Genomic DNA, 21,672 nt, shown 5'->3' on the forward strand with positions numbered 1-21,672 from the left:
TTAAAAATGTAAAATGTGCGTGCAAGTGAAATGTGTTATTCTATGAGAGTATAAGCACAGAAATACAAACACAATTCATTCCAAACACAACTCACACAAGACAAGAATTTCAAACTGTTTTAATAGGACGTCAATCATCATGAATTAATTAACTTCAACCTGTGGATTTATTCATGTCATACAAGAAAGGCAGCAGATACAGGCAGCTATTGATTTATTTAAACCAGCTTGCTGTGTATTAAACCCAGGATCTCCCATCTGTCATGAGCACCATAGATGCTGATAAAACGCTTGCGGTGTATCATCTTTGGTTACTTGAATGATAATATTAAAGACACAAAAGAAAACCATCCCTGTTGCAAAAAAAACTGATGCACTGAAGCCACTGATCCTTGAATTTCCGACGTCCATGAATGTAACACAACCCACAGCAGAAACTATGAGCTGTACCAACTGACAGTTCATTATCACTGACACTGGACTTTTACTTGTCTTTTAGAGAGGCAGGCCTTTAAAGGGTAAACTAAAAGGTTTACATTTTAACCCCTGGACCATCACAGTGTGAAGAAAGTAAATAAGCAGCCTATTCTGCAGCCTACTTTACCGCTGCATAGGCACCTAACTTTGTAGCTCCTTCCTTAAAGGTGTAATTAGTAAAATAATGACAGAATTCAAGGGTTGTTCTATAAACATTTATTTAATTCAGCCAGTAGCATTCAAGTTATATGCAGGTAGCTGTGATTAGGTATGTGAAATCAGTCAACACAATTTTGATTTCATGCAGAACATCAGCTCAGTAACAGCGTAATGTAGGAACCCATCTGTAGACGAGGACAGACAATCTCAGCATTCATTTACATGAACATGCACATGCCGTGACCACAGGGTAAGGCACTTTCTTCCATGCGCACCTTTTATGACTTCGCCTGTCCCCATCTCAGTGCTGCCATCAGGCCTGTCAGCTTTGTTCCCCCTTGACCCCTCGCCTCCGTCTCCGACTTCCAAGCAGAGCCAGATCAGAATGTTAATGTAAGTTGTCTCGGCTGGCACACACTCCATCCCACCAGGGAAGGAGCAACTTCGCTCCCCGTCTGATTTTTCACAATCGGTGTGCCGCAGCCAACGTGGCCAGAGCACAGGACCCGCATCCACCCACTGGTAGGTTAGCCCGCAAGTGGCCGAGCGCACGAACCAGTCTCTGACTAAACTGGCAACGTTTGAGGGCAAAGAACTGAGGTCCAGAGCTTTAGCTTCTTTCTCCAGCTTCTGGCGATGGTTCATAGCAGCCTCTCTCAGCTCTGGGGAGGCACTCAGGTTAAACCTCTCTTTGGCTGTGGTGTATTCGGGTATTTTTGCAGGCAGTGTGTCACCACGCAACAAAGGTTGACCATCGTCATGACCCTTAGAGGCTTCAGACGGCTGCTCTATGGACATCCAAAACGGGTCAAAAGAGGATCCCAGGAGACGCAGGAGGCGAGAAGGCCGTCGATGCCTGGGTTTGGGCATGTAGTGGTAGTCCTCAGGGTCTGTCAGCAGGGTGTATGGGTGCATTGGCTGCGAGAAGGACAGCAGATTGGCTCTTAGCTGAAGTAAATCCCAGCCCGTGTCCTCCTCTTCGACAGCGGTCACATTTGGAGGCTGATTCTGGGTTGAGAAGTCGAATGCCGCAGATCCGTAGAGAAGGACTGACACAGAAATGTACAGTCTCAGCATGGTCTCAGATGTGGATGGTAAAAGAGAAGAATGATAAAATGTCCTTCTTGTCCTCCTCCTCGACTGTTCAGTTCTCCTCTGGGTGCTTCAGGGACTCAATGTTCCCAGCTCCAGACATCCTTGAGCTCTTAATCAATAACATAGTGAAATTAGTGCCTTATCACACAAACAGCAGGCATATTATCGAGTATGGCCAGAGCACACCTGAGCTCGGGCCCTGATGTTTTGGCGAACTTCAATGCAAACACACAGGACATTTCTGAGAAGCTATAGTTTGTGTGTTGATTATTGGAAGCACCAGAATTTTACCGGAATCCTCTGTGTGCTAAATTCCAGTTACGACAGAAACTGAGCCGTCGTCAAGGAGATATTGGCATGAAAAGAAAAAGTCGCTCTACAGCAAACATAAAACAGGAGTAAAGTATCGTTTGACCTCGATTGGGTGGAGCCGTGTCAGAGACCTCAGACACAACATACTTCCATAGAAAGACTGAACTTCAGATCAGTTATAAAATGGACTTCAGGGTGAGTAGCGTCACGGCAGCTTAGATAACGACACAGCGCACAACATTTTTGAAAAAAGGGGGACGGAAGCAGCACGTTAGTAGGACAATGCAGCATTTATTCTCGTCTACACAAAATCAACTCCCTTGGGTCGAAGGCACAAGAAGGCGATATATCAAATATGTTTCTAACATTATACCTAACTGTAAACATTGTTCTCATTTAAGTTTTTGCTTATATCGACATTATAGTTATACAGCTCATAAATACGGTCACAGGAAGTTGCTTATACTTACATAAAGATAACAAACAGCAGAATTAACCAAGACATACAGCAGTTTTGCAATGGGTTGATTAGACAGCAGCTCTGTAGTGTCAGGTGGTCCCGTGTGTGTGTGTGTGTGTGTGTGTGTGTGTGTGTGTGTGTGTGTGTGTGTGCGTGCTTTCAGAGAACACCTGACTTGGCACAGCATGTGAGAGATTGTAGGCACATTTTAATGTGACGTGATGACATATTTCTCTGGTTTGTCCAAAAACTCAAAGTGAAAAAAGCTGGTCATGTGATCTGTCCTGTTGTCGGGTAGACTGAGCCGGCGGTCTGGACGCGGAGGGTTGCGCGCTGCGAACTGGCCCGCTGCTGTGGTCTGCCGCCTTCGCCCGGTCTTCCAGGAACTTATCGAACTCTGAAAGAGACAGGTGGCGGTAGGAGTCAGAAACACACAGGGGGTCGCCAAGAAGTATGGACAACTATTTTTACAGTAAAACGGCAGCAACGAGAGAAGAACGTACCATCACTGGTCACTCCCTCACTAACTGAAGACTGCTCTTCCTACATTTCCGAATACAGCGAAAAACAACACTTAATCAAATAGTTTTTACTTCAAAGAACATCATTTGTAGAGAGACGTGAGTCCTCTTACCATATCACAAGATAACAATTTGTCAATATTGTTCTGCAGAGGGTTTTTCGCTGGTGGCATCTGAGGGGGAAAATAAATCGAGAGCGGGAAAAGGTGTCAGTGTTTTAGCTATATTTACACACACTAGCACACAAATCCTAATGTCACAGGGCATATTTTGCATCAGTTATATAGTTATATGTGATAGACATACCCCTCCTGTGACCTGCAACCTCGTATCCAGAGCTCCAGCAAGGCCCTCCACAGCTCCTGGGTCCTCATACCTCACACTGGGAATGGGATGTATTGTAACTAGGGGCGCCACGATCCTCCAGATCATCATCAGATTTGTATTGATCAACAGACAACTGGTTCTATGCCCTTACAGCTGTCAAACATTTTGAAATTGGTCTTTAAAAGAAGGCCTACGTGGTATCAAATGTGATACAAATGCCTTTTTTTTGTATGTGTGTGTGTGTGTGTGTGTGTGTGTGTGTGTGTGTGTTATTCAGTCAAATCAAAGTATTTTTATTTAATTTAAATTAGTCACTAGATGGCAGAAAGGTACTTCACAACAACAGTTTGAGTTTCTGCACCTGTGAAAATCCTCCAAGTTCAAATACTATCCTGATGGGGTTTTACACATACTCTCTCTTAAAGATCCTTTTTTTGCATGTGTGTGTGTTCTTGACTTATTTGACCATCAGAGTTTCACGCACGTTAGGCAAAAACGAAACTGTAACAAAAGTAACATGAGGATCGCCACTCGGATTGTTAGTTCATTTCACCAAATTCATCTCAACCAGTTGCAGCTTGCCCCAAGGCTACTACAGCAGGATAAAGTCCCCGCAAGTGATGAGGCACCTCTATTGCACACAAAAACGACTCACCTTTTCCTTTGGTCAGCCAGGGAGCTGCCTCTCGTCTGAGCAAACATGTCAAACTCCTCCTCCTCCTCTGCAAGACAGAGGGTTAACTCACTGAATGAAAAACTGAATAAAAAACTGTATGAAAAACAAGTTCATTCATCTTGATATCTAAATTCTTGTGGCATCACAAATTAGATATAAAACCACAATCATCAACCAAATACTACTCCTCTATTTTCATACCAGAATGTCATTACTGGTGATCTATGGAAATCCCTTCTTACTTATTTTCACTGGCAGATTATTCATCACATTAATCTCCACATGCAACCTGTGGCTTCAAAACACATCCAGTGTTCTGACAGAGCATTAACAGTTTGGGGAATTTCCTCACTTGGTAATGTTTCTTATTGTATACCCTTTGTTTTTTTTTTTCATCATTTCCTGCCAATGTGCTGTCCAACCCACAACATCCTTTTTTCTGCCACAAATAAAAAAAAAATCATCATCAAAAAAAAAAAAAAAAAGACTTCCACTTCAAGCATGTCATACGTGTGGATTTGGTGTTTCAACACAGTGCACACATGATGCAGAAGTTATACAAAGTTCACACACTGTGGTTGGGAGATGGCTGTTGATTGGCCCGGGCGCTGACTGCCGGTTGGCTGGTTGCTGTGATGACAGCAGGTCTACTGAGTGTTGAAGGCTCGGGGTTGAGGTCGATGAGGCTTGAACTCTGCCGCAGTAAGAATATATAATCAGCGAAGATAAATAACCTTTACACCTCACAGTTTCCTGACCGCTACGGTACCCAAGATCGTTCCTACCTGCTGTGTATTTGTCATTTGTGCCTTGTTCAGTCTGTCAAACCTAAAACGCAATTACAGCACAATGAATGTTAATTACAACACACTGAAAAAGAACATTTTCTTATGAACATCATCCAGAGCACAAAGCTGGGCTCCAGCGCACCTCTCGTAGCGAATGAAGGAATTGTTGAGGTCGTCGTTGACCATGAGCAGCTCCTCAATGAACCCTTCGTCCATCAGCTGGGGGATGAGCTCCACCACTCGAGTCTGCATGTTCTTACACACCGAGTACAGCTGCTGCTTGGACACACGAGGAGAGAGAGATGAATTCATTCTCATCGCTAATGACACAGATGAAAGGAGAATCAACCATAACCAACAGTAATCAAGTTATCAAATGTAATTGAACTTTTTGGTATACCGAAATCTTGTTATGGTGCATCATCTACTTTTATAACAATCACTGGTTTCCTTCATTTCACAGAATCCCCTTGACGACTAACAGGATACACACAGGCACACATCTCTGCCTCTTCTGTAACATGTTATATCCATGTAAGATGAACTAACGTCACTGAACATGCACAGCGCACACAACAAGCTTTCAAAATCAATCAACATATTTTTACAAATGTAGCCGTCTCAGTTAATTATAAAATCTCCGTATCACCCAACATTCCCACTGCTTTCTGGCATCTCAGAGGCATGAAGGTCACTGATGATACATTTCACTACTTTTGACATGCCACGTATAAGACTGCCAAATCTGAATAAAACGCTCACAAAAAACAAGATGGAATCAGACAGATGTGGTGCAACGTCTCACAAGTAAGCAATGATGGGGTGATGACACGCTTGCGCAACAACTTGGATGATTACAAAAGACAATGTGGAAAATGCACACACCCACACACAATAACACCTGATACTAATAAGCCGATGAGTTAGATCCTTTTTTCATTTTGTTTTTCCACTTGAATCATACTTTAAATTCAATGATTTCCACTGTTACATTCAATTCCCGGAAGGCTTACCCTAACCCCTAACCACTGCACGCCTCATCTTGCACAGCCAGACCGTTCTCCACAGCACGGTGTCAGCGCCGGAGAAAGGTCGGGCTGCACCAATACTCATTCTGGTACAGGGGGAAAAAAAATCACTGGCTTGTTTGGATGTCTTTAAACCAATCACAATCGTCTTGGGCATTTGACCCAGGATGCAGTGACTGTGCCGCTGCAAAACAGTGTCTGGGATTCTTGGTCTGCACGTGTGTTTACTGTTAGTTACAGGTTAATGTTGGAGTAAATTGCCAGTTTCAGCGCGTAGGTTGCTAGCCTAGAGATCGCTGTTGTTGTTTCATGTAGCAATGGGGATGAAAATAGTACACGCAGACAGCAGACAGATTCTTGGGAATAGGCACCCAATGACATTTATACCGACAGTCTGCGTCCAGCGAGTCAAACTACTACTTGCCTGACCCTAACCTGAACATTAACCTAAAACTAACCTTACCCGATGTTTTTACCATGAAAGTAAGGATTTAAGGAATGGGAACTTTTTATTGTGGGTGTGTGTCCCCAAGAAGAAAGGAAACTCCCCACAGTGTGACTGTATAAACAGATTTATGACCCCACAGCATGTGTAATACATGTCTACACACACACACACACACCTGCAGCAGCTCCGTATCATCTCGCTGGCTCTGTCCAGGTGTAAGCTCGTTCAGCAATTCAGACATCACAGTGAGATTTCCCTTCACCAGCGCCAGCTCGCTACGTAGCTTCTGTTCCTGGATTAGAGACACATTTGTCACAAAATCAAAAGCAGTCGATAAAAGCGTGACACAACGACGTTTATTCTTAGTAACTTTGTCGCTGACGGCTTAACATTTTAGTGTTTGTGATACACTGCTGTACTTTTGTATGAAGATGCAGACATAGCCTCAAACTCCTGCAGTGCAGTTGTCACAGGTCACAGTATTACCTTCACAGTATTTCAATGACTCTGTAAACGACTCTGAATTGGCTTTAAATCTATCAAAGACCTATGAAATTTGTGTATTGTATTGTTTTTTATCAGCTCTGAATGGTAATTAGGGTTTTTGACACTGGAGTCTACAATTATCACTAGCTTTGCAACATCCATATCATTCAGTCTTTGCTTTTTTTCAACAGATCTATGCAGTCAAGTGTTTTCAGGCAGTGTTACCTGTTCTGCAGAGAGGGAGGCTGGTCCCTCACTGGATGGGACTGTAGGCGAAGTATTCTGAGTGGGAACACTGGCGGGAGCCTGTGGTTGTGACTGTTGTGTGGGAGTGACAACGGGGGTCGCCTCTGCAGTCCCGTTTTCTGGAATACTCTGCATGAAAAAAACAGCGGTGACATCTGTCACAGAAGTACAGCGCAGAGGAAGATAGTAACGCGTGCATTTCATATGCCGTGTTATTTTCGCTTTGTAGACAGTCTCACCCTATTCGGAGTGTGGATGGGGGACAGAGCATCCAGGTCTGTCATGGGGAACTCCAGACCTCGTCTCCTCAGGTCATCGTATACGTACACCACCCCCGACAGAGAGGGAGAGCTACGAAACGCATCAGCCCATGACTGCGTGTGGAAGAAAGAAGGTATGACGGCACACGATGAGAATGACTGATTTTGTATCGGAGTGCACGGGCCAAAACAAAGATTACATGTGAAAAGAACAAGACGACCAGAGGAGCCACATGCCCGACTCCAATGTTATTGTTCCTGCGAGGTATTTAAATCACGAAGAAGTCTAAAGATAACATTATTGAGTGAGTCTGTAGCCATAATAGAGTCCAACTTGAGTAAACTTTAAAAGCTGTAGGATGTCAATACACCGCTGAAGTCTCTCACAATAAACCTGTATGAGAATCCCAGTAACATAAGCATAAAAAGAAAGAATCCCAATAAAATAAAAATACAATTCAGTGCAGTGCAAAAAGGCCAAACTGTGCTGTCCAGACAAAACAAGCAATTTGAGGACATCCTCTTTGTTTTTTGTAAAATATAATGTGGCCTTTTTGCATAGACTTCACTGATTAATTACATTAGAGAATAAACAGAAGATTAATTGATAACATCTATAATCAGGTATATCAGTATATAAATGTAAAATCTGTAAGATGTTTACTATTATTATATAATATAACATACCTGTATGAGGCTGAGCACCCTGTCATGAAGGGCAGTGGGGGGGTTGTTTTTGGGCAGAATGGAACGAACCAAAACTCCTTCAACAAACTCCTGCGACGCCACCAGAACGTGGAAGCGATGGCCGCAGTTCTTCACACAGGCCTCGAGAACCTGTGAGGCAGTCAAATGGTCCACAGCATGAAAAAGGTGCAAATGTGATTAAATGTCTGTGACGCAAGGTGCTCAAAAAAAAAAAAAAATGCTTATTTTTCCCTTATGCTGTCTCCATACAAATGTTGGTTTAGCTACTTGCGTAAGCACACACAATAAAAACCATCTCCTCTAGGCCACCAGCCAATCGGGACAAGGGTCATTCTGGCCTTCACATTACACTCTCACACCCAACAATCCTCAGGTCATGAACGAATGAAAACAACTTTTACATACAATCACCCACTGATGATTACTCACAGTGAGAGCCAACATGATCTCTCTGAAGTTCTTGTTTCCTACGATTCTCTTCTTAATAGCTTTGACTGAATCTTTGGGCCTGGAAATACAAAGACACATTTGTATCACATGATAAGTTGGCTTGTTTGTCCATCTTGATATTAAAACATGACAAGAAGCAATAAATGTTTTTCTTTTTTGTAAGAAAAGAGGCGCAGAAGCATTAATGAAGGTAGCTCAGTCAAGATTTCATTTATGGCTCATGGGAGTCACTACAAAGAGTGTACATATTGCTACTACAAACTGCATTTGAGGTATGCAGTGACATTCCTCAAAGATTTACAAACCACACACTGCATATCTAAGATAAGTACGTCATTCAGTCGCATGCAACCGGTTGCATGGAAATGATAAAATAAAACCAAAAAAAACGAGGAAGTGACACAGTAAAAGAAGTACAAAAATAAAACGGTTGACTAATTACACCCTACCCCTCATCCGTCTCATTGATGATGTCACATATCTCCATGTTGAGCCCCCAGTCCTCCGACTGCAGAGAGCCGCTGGTCGCTCGTTCTGTCAACGGAAGAGGAAGCAGGGGAAGTTTCAGTTACACAGTAAAGCTGTTATGGGAATAGATACATTTCTGAGACAATATCATTTCTGCACAAAGTCACACAGGTCCATCTTATATAGCTGTTGTGGTGAACACGTTCACAAACCGTTGCCCGTTTACAACTCCAGCAGACGTGGAGCATCTGAAAAATGTAAAGTCTTTATTTACTCTTCCGGCTCTGGCTTTGCCTCACTCCTAGGAGGAATAGCTGTCTGTTTCGCTGCTAAATGCTTTACCATGTTCACAAGAAAACAGCATATTCTGGGGCAGCCAAAAATGACCTACATTAAATAAGTGACTGTGATCAAAACAATGAGCTAAAAGATGCTAAATGAGGCGAAGAGCTGAGGGAACTGTCGAGTTGATCGGTTACTAAAAGGCTTAAGGCAGGGTGTCAAAAATGCTCCCATTTAATGATTGAATTTGCTTCTTGAGGACAGTGTGGATGCGTCTGGATTGGATTCACCTGCCAAAGGTGTCAGCAGATAACACGTGTGATTGGCTGGTGGAATAACCTGCCACCACCTTTATCATAAAAGGCCTCACCTTTTAATACAGAGCAGATTTAATACCCAAAATCTCTCGTGTGAAGTAAGTGGTATCCTCCAGGTGACGGTGTTTCTACAGAAACTCTGGAATTGTTTATAGCATTACGCTTATTGAGAAAACTGGGTTTTTGGCTCAAACATGCATTTCCCTCCAAACTATTTAGCAATCAAAGCCAGCTTTCTTTTCACTCCAGCACTCACGGCCTCCTCATCATAAGTCTCTAAATCCCCTTCATTCCTTTCCACCAACACCCCCCCACATACACAGCTCACCAAACCCTCACCACTGCCTCTCTCAATCCCCTTCTTTCCCTCCCTCCCTCCCTCCTTCCCCAGCTCCCACCAATTCATGTGACTGTCAGCTGCTTCTGTTCTCATCCGCCTCAGAAGTAGCTGAAGCCTCTCTGACATTTAATGGGCGAGAAAGTGAGTGGATGAGATAAGAGGAAGGAAGGCTCTGAGATGGGTGTGGGACATTTTCTCACTACTTATGACTGTCCTGATTATTACACATCTTTTTTCCAGGCATCAGCAGCTGGCCTCAAGCGTTCTTCCAACGCGTTGGCTTTACAGTATTAAGAGTGGTGAACTGCAGCCATCGTGAGGAAACACAGCTGCCTTATGAGTTGTGCAAGATGACACGGGCTTGCTGACGAGCACGAATAACAATTACGCACAAGGTGTGAAACCGTAGCTCGAACAACACATCGGTGATTAAGGAAGTGAGAGGATACAGTCACTGCCTGCTTAATTCGCCAAATAAGTTGTCGCTTTACTTGCAGCAGCCAATCACACGGAAGATAGCGGGGACTAAGTCCCGCCTCTGACGCGGCATTGGCTCTCGACTTCTTTTCATGTTTCTGTCAAATTTGGAGTTCAATATTGAACATTTTAGAATTATTGAAGCAACATTAACAGTGCTGTGAGGTAGTTTTACATCCCTGGCAGTGCGATTATGAAATGCAGCGACGTGTTGCTGACCACTACTATAAGATTAAGTCAAATTAAATCAAACGGCGAACAAATCCTAGCATAAATAGTTTAAAAAGCAGCGGCGACTTACCGATTCTCTGACCGACGGGCGTTGAAAAGGGGTTTCCCATCAGAAACTCCATCTTCTCCCCGAGCGCAAACATCCTCGAAATGACCAGAAGCTCCCTCTACGTGTTCAAAGAACTTGGCAGCCACCGTGAGCTCAAAACTGCGGTGTTTCCTTTAGCTTTCGGTGTCTGCCGCTGCCTCAGAGGCGCACGGGCTCCAGAGGTCACGTGAAAACACACACAGAGGCAGGAAACAGCAGACATCAACACAGCAGACAGCTCAGGGGCTGACCACAGTCTCAGCAGGACAGACACAAAGTGTTAATGTTTAACTAAAGACACCTTAGTGGTTCAGCTGCAGCTCCCAGACCATTAAACACGAGACTCAAAGGTAATCAGGTAGAAAATACAAGAAATATGAACAGACTTTTTTTCACTCAAGTCTTTAAAAGTCAGGTAGCCTACATTAAGTGAAGGGACACAAGCATCAAGTGGCGGAAGATGAGTACCACAGCTCTGCTACAAGTAATAGTCTTTCACTAAAAGTCAACTTGATAAAAGTATGAGTATTATCAACAAATGTATACTGAATGTTAAAAGTAAAAGTTTTTTTTTTATCTAGCAGAAAGGCCCCTCCATGGTGCTTATTATAGGATCTATGTTGCTGGCAGTTGGTGGAAAAGTACCGGTATTGACATCTTTTAATTAAAGGTGCAATATGTAAGAACTTTGGTAACGAACATGAAAAAAAAAAAAAGATTGGGGCTGCACAATTCATCACAAAATAATCAGAATCGACGTGCACTATCCACATTGCAAGGACTACAGTTGTTTTATAAATATTTTATCAACTAAAATCTCATGGTGCTGAAGAGATGCTATAGCCTACAAAGCTTGTTCTCCAGATGTAATAAAAAAAAACCATCTGTTTGGCAGAGACCAGGAGATAATCCACATCATCATGATTTTACTAGTTTTTCAGTGAAAATTGTGATGTAGAATTTAATCATCCATTATAATCATGAATTTTATCCGTCAAAATAATCGCAATATCACTTTTTGACTATATTTTGAAGCCCCTCAATTTTTTTTTTAACAACAATTACTAGTTTAAACAAAAATGATAGCTTTTACGTTACAACGTTTATCTGTAGTTAGCATGCAACCCCGCACGCTCCAGCCCATCTTGGTCTCAGCTCTCAGCCTTGACCACTATCTGCACAGCAAGCTGAGCTAACTAGCTAACAGTAGCTAAAGTAGGCATCAGTTAGTATTTATTCAGGTGATTAGCTGCTCCATACTTGTTTTGAGAATGAACCCAACAGGATGCCAATTCTTACTTACTGGTCCTTTAAATATAGGAGGTAATCGCACGCTGAAAAGAAATATCTCAGTTAAAAGTCCTGGCTGCATTCTAAATCTACATGTACAGAGACTATGTGCACTGACAGTTAAATATGTATTCTATAAACTGATCACCATTTTTCATATCAAATCATGATCTGAAAAGTTACTAAGCCTGTGTGTCAGATAAATGTGATGGAATAAAAAATACATTTCCTCTTAAAGTAGAGAAAATGGAAATGCCTCTTGTTAAATTGATGATAAAATTGGGTGTCTTAGCGGAATATTTTTTTATGAAATACAACCTAATGGACCATGACACACGCTGTGTGTAAACATTACCCATTTTAGTGTCTCAGAATACACACTTTGATCCTAAGAATTAGTATTAAATTGAATTCCCCTGTGAAATTGAGGAGGATAAACTCCAGATAATTACTGACACATTTATGTATTGTGGGTCACTAGTGTACAGCTGTAGGACAGACCCTCTTTTTGAATCTGTGTGAGAATTACAGCCCCTGTAGATACAGAAGTAGAGGTCAGTATGACTAATATGCATATTAGGGGTATTTGCTGTGGTTAGTATGCTGGAATTCCACAACCATCATAACTGAATTGTAAGTGTGAAGGTCTGGTTTAGTTTCGACTGACACTCTCATGTCTCCAGCACCACCTGGTGACGTAAATGTAGCCTGCATCACAACAGAAAGGCAAACTAGAAATCCCAGTTTCAGTTAAAGTTACTTATGGTTTATGACTGTTGTTGACCAAGTACTTCCAATTTGTTTGTTTCTCATCAAGCATGTATCTGTTTCTCTGACGTTCTCGAGACAAAGTGTCCCATAGAGATTGTTTATCTTCATCTTGTCCATTTTTATCTGACCCCGCAGTAAATATCACAACAGTTATCTAGCACTGCTTTCCATACAGCTCTTTAGTGGGTGTGGAAACTGAAACGATATCAACCTGTTTTTACTTCTTTTTTTTTTTTGAGAATTTTGTGAGATGACAAGAAAATGTGCTTAAGTTGTACAAGTTTTTTTTTTTTTTTTTTTTTTTTAAAACCTCAATGAATAAAAATGCTGCCTGTAAAACTAATCCTGTATATCTAATGATATATTTTCTAAAACTGAGTTATTATTACTCAAGTATTATTGTGTAAGCATATCACTGTTGTAGCTGGTGGCATGACACAAAGCTACTATCTGTATCTTTAATGTTGCTGTCATAAAAATATCTGTATTTGTACCTGCATTTAGATTTTACTGGAACTAGAGATACATACTGTATATCTATATTTAGCTGTCAATAAAATTAGATCATATTTTACCAATGGGCCTGGATTAACCTAAAGATAAAATAAATGTAAAGTTGATTGTCGAAAAGATTTTATGAAACCAAGTCCAAATAACAGCTGTGTAGCTTTATGTTCATCAAGGTTTTTCATCATGTTTTGATTTTGGGATTATTCTCTGATTTTTCTTGGTTAAAATTAAAAAAGAACTGTGAGAAATGCTGTCCCAATTACCAAGAGCCCAAAGTGACACCTTAATGATGCCTGTTTTTTTTTTTCAAGCATTAGTCCAAACTGATCAGAAATATTGAAGATAAATTTAAATCATTGAAATATATATATATATATATATTTTTTTTTTTAAAGGAAACCATTACCGAAACAGCTGGTTAATGATTGTTTTTGTCAGTTGAAGTTAAACAAAATGTATTATTATTAGAAGTAGTAGTAGTAGTATTAGTATTATCATCATCATTAATTGCCTGCCTCAGTTTTACTTGTTAATATTGTGTTTAGAAGTGGCATTAAAAGAAAACTCAAGCACCTCAGGTTTGTTCTTATGTAGAGTATTCTAGTATTCAAAGGACTTTTAAAGAGATTTTAGCATAAAGGCATTCTGTATGACTGATATTTGTCATGCTCTTTTGTATTAATGTATTATCACCACTAGGCGGCAGCATTGACTCTACAGTTGTCAGATCATCTATGATAATGCCTACACATGTAGCAAAATTGGTTCAGCCTAGTGACGGTCCACACAGAATAGTTACACTCACTCGGCCCAAATTCGGCACTGAAATACAGTCCACAGGTGACCCAGGTCTGGTAGCCAGAACCAGAAGACCAGCTGTCCTTTAGTCGATCATTCAGTGGAAGGATGAACTGCTGGTTCGGTGACACATCTACAGAGCTGTCCGTTTTAAAGTTGATGTCTCTGTTCTGTCTTTCTGGTCCAACATATTGCCTGAATGGCACCAACTACAGTCAGACAGTTGACTGAGATATGGCCGTGTCCTAGGCCAAATGTTGCCTGTGCTCTGGCTACCAGACCTGGACCACCTGTGGACTGTAACTCGCCGCTGTGTTTGGGCCGACTGTAAGTGTCCTGTCACTGGGCCAGACCAATTTGGCAATGTGGGTAGGTTTTGTTGTTGTTGTTTCAGACAAACAAGCCCACAATGACAATGAAGAACGCATGTCCTGGTAGACCGTAGACTGTGGTGTGTTATACTGAAGTGGTGAAACAGTTACAGTGAAGTTGATATATGGTGTCTGTCTCTTTCTTTGGAAACTACCACAGATGTAATGAGGACTTATAGCCGCAGTTATAGCACCTGCTTGTCTAAACTGTACAAACAAACAGTTCTTGAATAAAAGTCTTCAAGTATATGATATTAAATGTAGTTAAGTAAATGAAGCAATGAATGGCCACATGTATCAAAAGCAGGACTAAAACTAAATTATACATGTTTATATGTAGGTACTTGTAGGTACGATGGGTCACCTGATTACCTGCGTATTCGGATAGGCCTATTGGATCTGATATTCAGCATTGTTCTGATTATCAGAATCAATACTGTAGATAACATAGATATAGATTTATCAATTGATAATCAAAATGCAAAATTTGGCGCTGATGCAGCATGGAACCAGCATGGAGTCAATGCACTTATCAAATAACTGAAGAGTAAAAAGCATAACATTTGCCTCAAGAACCTCAAAATTGTATTTAAGCTCAATACTCAAGTAGATGTACTTAGTTACATTCCATCACTGATGGTGGTTTGAGGAGTGCTGCCAATAATGATTATATATTATTGCTAATTGATAATAATTTCATGGCTGAGGACACACACACACACACACACACACACACACACACACACACACACACACACACCTGTTCACAAAGTCTTCATCATCAGTTTGATTTGAATTTCATCTTACAGAACACGTATCCCACAGCAAGCATGTATAAGATATTGATTGTTTTCCTTGATTAAGTAGCTCTACACGTGTTGTTTTGATAAAATCAGCAGAAAGTTGCTGACCTTTGACCTCAGAGTTCTTCAGCTCCCTGGTGCAAAGACACCCTCAGGCCTCGCTCATAATGCATTTATGACCGTCGTAACAAAGTGAAAAGTGAAATGCCTTCGTTCTCGGTCACTACGTTTAATCTCTGAACCTTTTCAAGAGCAAATTTTACACCTAAAGTAACAACAACTGCATCATCTCAGCTGGCACCCAAGCCTCTCCTTGCAGACTGACACACGGCTCTAGTCAAAGCGCTGTGGGCCCACCTGATCCAAAAGCCAGATTAGAAAGCCCGGCGGGATGCTGGGTCACAGCGTGGCTGGGAAGAGAAGAAAAACCAGTGTGTTATCTCTTTTCTCCAGGCTGTGCGACCTGGCATAATGCAACAACTTGAAACCGCCGCACCATTGTTCACACAATAAGAGCTCTGTCAGGCCTCTGTGGCAAATGGCATTCATGTTTCCTCACAGCGCATGAGCCAGCAGCACATGAAACAGCTGTAAAGCAGGAAATCATGGAGAGGAAAAGTTTACTTATTAGCACATCCACTCATGTGTAGATATCGAGGAATTTGAGAACGACTATTTAAAGGAAACATGTATTTTTCCTCTTCTGGATGTTTCCAGTGGGATTTCTTTTCTGTGGTTGGGGAGAATCTCACGCCTGAAGGGGAAACTTGTAGAAACACACACACACACACATTTTTTTTTTTTTTTTTTTTAATCCAACACTGCCACACAATAAATGGCGTAACCGTCCGTAATTTCAGGAAAACCGAGACGAGGAAATTACATGCATGTACGTATGAAGGCGCTTGTGTGTGAACGTGTGTGTGGTTGCGCTGGTTGTAAATTGATCCCTCCTACTCTCGCTGCTTCGTTGTGCAGAGGAGGGGCGAGGAGGAGGCGGAGGAGGAGGAGGGAGCCGAAGCAGGAAGGAAGGCAGGCAGAGAGGGAAGGGAGGCAGGCTGTGAATGCTAACAAGCCCCGTCGTAATCATACAGCTCCGTAGGTAGGGTTTGATACAAGAGAGAGAGCGAGAGAGAGAGAGAGAGAGAGAGAGAGACGAAAAAAAAAAGAAAAAGCCCGTCTTGCAATGGAGAGGAACGACGACCACTATTAAACACCTACTATGCGCCAGTGCCGCGTTCGCCCCGTGCGCGTGCAGCAGCCTGACCGTCGTCGGCACGTTTGATCAGAAAAACCGTCTTTTTCCGCTGAGTGAAATGTATCGCGACTGCTCGGGACTCACATTCTGACAATGGAGATTGAAAATATCGTGGCCAACACGGTTCTCCTGAAGGCGAGGGAAGGTAAGTAAAGCGGAATGTCTTTTTTTTTTTTTTTCTCTCGTCTTTTAATGAGAAGGAATTAAAATGTATTTTTTTTTCTGTCTCTCCCACCTCAACGACACGGTCATGAACGAGCCTGAGCTCTCGGCCGGCTGTCCTCCTTGGGATTTTCTGCCTTCTCTTGTCTCCCATCCCTTGCGCAGCGCTTTGTCTCCGGGCAAACGCCGAACATATTCCGTTGAAATCAGCTGTTTGTACACTAACAACACACACATTCACCGGGCAGGTTAACATAAGGCCCGAGCAGCGGGCTCCAGATGAACAACGCAGGGAGTGTTTGCAGCATCGCGGCTTTCAGACGGCAGCGTTGCATTAGAGGCTGTCGAGCAAATTTTTTCACACACCGAGCGCCAGTGGTTTAGTGGATAATTACAATTTACGGTGACATAACGAATATTTAATGGTATTCACGTTACATGGTGTTGAGTGTGGACCAAAATATAGCTGCGCAGTGGGGCTCTGGGGCTCAGCACAGTCTCGTCTTACCTGTCACTGTAGGTTTCTGTGTGTTTTAAAAAACAATTAGGAATGTAAAGCGAACGTGTGGTATAATTTGACGCAGATATATGTCACTGCATTGCCGTTTGACTGTTTATTAGGAGCTGCTAGGAGGGAGGAATAATATTACAGTGAAGCTGTTTAGATGCAGTGGGAGGCTGGAAGAAGGCCCAGCATGTACCCCGGCGGCCCAAGCGCTGTAGCCCCGGGTGTGCACGCTGCTCTGTGGGCTGGTGATCCCGCAGCTGCTCACCTGGAGGTGGCAAAGAGGCGAGTATCCATCTGTTTTCCAGGAGATGGCAGAGCAGAGAGGCTACTTTGTAGCCAGTGTGTGGGCGCAGGGTGGGTGTACAACACTGTATCAGCTACCAGAGGAGGGTAGAAAGGTGTTATTACTGCTCAACCATTTCCACTTGTGTGTTTTCTCTCTCTCTCTCGTCCAATCGGATTGGACACCAGCAGAAAGGGCCTGTGGCCTCGGAGGTTCTTGTGCAAGTTGATCCATTTTATTCGACAGCAAAGTCGCTCTCCGTGCGTATGGATGGCTCGGGGGGGTCGCGGTTCAGTGTGCGTATGCAGTGGCCTTCCCTAGCTGCTGATGGTTTGCATTATATTCGGACTGCGTTTCAGTTCAAGACTAAACGCCAACACTGCTGTGAAATGGATTATTCACAGCAGCGGTGAATCCATTTCGTAGCAGCAGTTGTTCCTGACGAGGCATCTGGCTTTCCTTTACCTGCCGTTAAATGGTGCTTGGCTTTGCCGTGAGTGTTACCCCGTGAGGTTATTGTACACTGATCGGATCTACAGGCTCACTACCTGCCAGTGTTTCATCCAAAGGAGCCTGGCGTGTTGTCCATGATATAGGCTACTGGTGGCACATTTGTTGATTTGCCAGTGGGTCATTTGGCAGAAAACTAATTGATAAGTCTGTAATGATTTGTAGTTGTTCATCAAGTTTAAAAAAAAAACAACAGATCTTTGGTCTCATAGTTTGTATGAGCAAATAGGTCTTATACAATTAATTGCATCTTATGAGAAATTTTTTAAATTGCAGTCCTCAAAAGGATTTTAGACATGGTATGGACACTCCTTCACCACGTCAAACATGTTGAGTGTACAGTCAGTATATTTTGTTTGTTTTGTTGTATTTCTCCCTGCCATACCATTCAAGGTGTTAATTAGCACCCAATTAACAAAGATTAAAACGCTAATGGCTCCCAATTTATCCCTTTAAGGTGCAAGGGAGACTAATTTGATTTCAATTAGCCTTTCCGGGGGTGGGTGTTTGCAGCTGTCAAAAGTGTTTCAATATGTCACAACACTGGCATTGTCACGGGCTGTGAAGCAAACCCCACCTTTTTAAAAACGTTGGATCAGAGGTCAGCTGCCTTTTTATTCCCCTCGATCAGCTTCATGCTGCATGGCATCAAAGCTTATGCACACAGCATACAGGGTGCAGGGAGGCAGTCCACCAGCTGCATGAGCTGCAGCCACTGAGTCAGCAAGAGTTTGCCCTGCTGATGTATCCTTGAGCAAGACATTAAATCAGTTGCCATGTAACTCTCTGACCCAACTGTTGAGACGGGAATTGACAAGCAGATTCTGAGCATGACGCATAAACAAATGTGGGTTTAATTTGCCAGTATGGAGCTTTCTTCATCCCAGGATCGACTCTTTAAAACAATAAGATCTGACACTTGTATGTTTGAATGTGGTCACAAGATGCTCGTTACATTTGGCATTTTAGTCAACTTTCATACACCTGTTGATGTGAAACTGGGTGGCCAGAGTGAGAAGTGTTATAGCAGGGTGTGTCCAGTCTGCCACAGTTGAAATGACACGTCAAGGGAAGTGGTTTGGTGTTGTAGAGATGACACTGCTCCCGCCTCAGCCTCTGTAAAAATGTGTATATATACATTCGGCACAAATGCGTTGAAAGGAAATCCAACGCATTTTTGCCTGTTTGCCTTTTACTTTAGGGCCGCTCAGACTATGAGAGGTGACAGTTTCATGTGGTGAACGTCTTCTACTTTCAGAGGAAGTCATTGCTACATCTCGTCTGAGAATATTTTAGATGGTTTTTGAAATAGTGAAGATGCATCCAACAGTTTAACACATGGTCTTATACAGTATAATATTAGGAGTATCTCATCAGTAGTTTTGTTAACAGTCTAAACTCTTTTCACATTAACGGTAACCCATATTCAGTATTTAAGTACAAGTGTTTTACGATCTGATATACTGGAGGGCCTTCGTTGGCAGCTAGTGCAGTATTTATCTCTGAATATATTGGTGCATACATTAGCTGATAGTCACAGAGAACTTGTCATACATAATGCAGTTAAAAGCACTTGAGATAATTTAGAAACAGTGTTATCGTAGTTTGTCCCGCAGACTGCACTGTTTACAATACTGTGCAGCACCTGAGTTGGCAGAGCACCCTATCATAGTGGAGCAGATGGCGGTGTGAAGTCTGTGGAGAAAAATAATGTTTACTCTTCGGCTGTAACATTACATGTATGTGTCAGAGCTCTTTAATAACCAAACTGAAGAGTCCTTTTGATCAGTTTCACATAAAATGACGGTTTGTATAAAACTGGACGGAATAGTTGATACAAACTGATATTTCTTTTGTAGGTGAATATGCACATGTATCTCAGTTAGGGAGTAGGCTGTGCTGAATAGCTCCTGGTCACTTAATATGTGACATATTTTCCTCTATCAGACCTGAAAAGTCAACAGATGCAAACCCTAATCTTAACCATCAAACCGTAAACAATTGCTGAAGTTGTACTTTTTTCTTCAAGAAAAATCCACCCCTGTATTCTCTGACATCGTTAGATATCAGAAGTCGGCATATAACTGATAGAAATAGAATTATTTTGTGAAACTGTTGTAATTTTTCTTTCTGATCAGGCTATAAAGCATTAGCTCTCACACTGCTTTGTTTCGAGTAAAAATGTACCACATAGTCAAGAGGACGATCTGGGTCTACCACCATAGAGCGCCGTGGCAATTCTTAAATTGGACAAACCAGTGAAATCAGGTCAGTTGGTTACACCGATTAATGAACTATGATATCTGAGGTTGACTACATTTCCCAGAGTGCCCTCTGACAGCCAGTGTTTACTTGTTGCATTCAGCTGTGAGTTATAAATATAGTGGCTGCAGAGAGCAGTGGTGGGTGCATGCATGGTCAGAGCACGACAGAAAGAGCTTCTGCAGTTGAGGAGAGTTGCTGTACCCCGCATGATCTGATATCGCTGTGTTGGTGTTGTTCCTACACCTAACATCAAAATGGATGTTGCTCCAGGTCCATCATTGCAACTGAACAATCACATTTCTTTGGTGTCATAGAAAGATAAGCAAATGGAAGAAGTTATCCTTCCCAACACAGGAACATAATAACATAATACAGGATCTTTTCCAAAACCTAATTAAGTATACCTAGTTTAGTTGTTTAAACCGAATCACACTGCAACAGAAATCGAAACAACAAAACTGAAAATAATAAGTCAACAATATAAAAGTCAGTTCCTCCCAGGACACTAACCTTGCACCTGCGGTTGAAAGCCCTGTGATTAACCCATTCATCCGTCACAACCTACTCCTAATATGGACTTTGTCACTCCTTGGTCAGTTGCAGTGATGGTCCTGGAGCAACATTAATTATGATGATCCAGGAATAACACCAACATTACAATATCAGATAAATCTTGCACCCCTTAGTTAAAATGAAAGGTTCAGTGGTGAACAGATTTGAAGGCACACTGTTCTATTAAAACTAGCCAATATTTTTCAAGTTTATATCAATATTCATGTCTGTCAGGACATAATATTTGATCCTTTAAAGGTTACTGTAACTGATAACAACAGGCATAATAATGTTTTACTGTGATACTGTTAAACCAGGATACTTTATGAAATGGAAAAACTCATAAAGTTGCAACCCTTGTTAAAAACTCAACATGTTGGATGTCTACAATGCATTCTGCTCTATTGTGGTTTACTGTCATTGAAGAACCTGGCCTCTGCTCAAAGTTAATACAAGGGGGAACTCAAAACCTGATGACTGCGCATGGTTCCTTAGTTTAGACAGTTAAGCTTTATTGTATCTGTACTAGTCAAGTGTTGATATTACTTTAAGTTTTTTTTTTACATTTGTGAATAAAGAACATGCACTATACAAAAGTTCACCATTGCAACAAAAGTGTTGTAAGATGAAATCAAAATGTAAGAATGTTTTACTATTCAACTAAATAAACTGGTGTTCCATTGTTTTACAGCCATCACTGCCAGATACTAGCTTTGTTTAAAAAAAATAGTACGTCTTTGCCAAGATGCAATGGAGTTATCCATAAGTTGTGTAGCTGAGTGTCTCTTTAAGGCCAACTCTTATGCAGCAGGGACAAGAACCTACAATATGTTCATCCCATATTTCATTTCAACCCACATTTTCAAATTCAAATGTACAGAGTGGCTGTTCATGGGGAGCATTTTGCCTCTTCCCTCTTGTGTCTCTTCCTGGAATCAGATTTCTCC

At 41.9% G+C, this 21,672-nt stretch overlaps 3 protein-coding genes across 5 annotated transcripts in view; 1 reads left to right on the forward strand and 2 right to left on the reverse strand.

Annotated features, from left to right (window-relative positions):
* Positions 1–677: 677 nt before the first annotated feature.
* Positions 678–2,171, reverse strand: LOC115592391 (noggin-1-like). Its single transcript, XM_030435052.1, is given in 2 exon segments — positions 678–918; positions 921–2,171. Coding segments are annotated over 2 exon segments (861 nt in total). The 5' UTR covers positions 1,714–2,171; the 3' UTR covers positions 678–850.
* Positions 2,172–2,314: 143 nt separating this feature from the next.
* Positions 2,315–10,857, reverse strand: LOC115592383 (target of Myb protein 1). 2 transcript variants are annotated; one of them, XM_030435028.1, is made up of 15 exons: positions 10,627–10,857; positions 8,891–8,975; positions 8,421–8,499; positions 7,971–8,120; positions 7,263–7,397; positions 7,003–7,152; positions 6,467–6,583; positions 4,958–5,091; positions 4,813–4,855; positions 4,601–4,721; positions 4,007–4,073; positions 3,331–3,406; positions 3,138–3,197; positions 3,007–3,046; positions 2,315–2,900 (listed from the first exon to the last, which is right to left on the reverse strand). In XM_030435028.1, exons 1-15 carry the CDS (start codon positions 10,697–10,699, stop codon positions 2,755–2,757), a joined length of 1,476 nt encoding a protein of 491 aa, XP_030290888.1. In that variant the 5' UTR covers positions 10,700–10,857; the 3' UTR covers positions 2,315–2,754. The 2 variants fall into 2 exon arrangements, with proteins under 2 accessions (XP_030290888.1, XP_030290897.1); XM_030435037.1 differs by lacking the exon at positions 10,627–10,857 and adding an exon at positions 9,122–9,140.
* Positions 10,858–16,183: 5,326 nt separating this feature from the next.
* grk4 (G protein-coupled receptor kinase 4) overlaps positions 16,184–21,672 on the forward strand; it is a 46,356-nt gene continuing 40,867 nt past the window's right edge. Inside the window, exon 1 of one of the 2 annotated variants that reach the window (XM_030415890.1) lies at positions 16,184–16,590. In XM_030415890.1, the coding sequence (XP_030271750.1) occupies positions 16,539–16,590 (52 nt within the window). In that variant the 5' untranslated portion in view covers positions 16,184–16,538. The remainder of the gene's footprint in view (positions 16,591–21,672) is intronic. The other variant, XM_030415882.1, reaches the window with a different exon arrangement.

Source organism: Sparus aurata, chromosome 1 (assembly GCF_900880675.1).
Source record: "Sparus aurata chromosome 1, fSpaAur1.1, whole genome shotgun sequence".
Classification (NCBI taxonomy): Eukaryota; Metazoa; Chordata; class Actinopteri; order Spariformes; family Sparidae; genus Sparus; species Sparus aurata.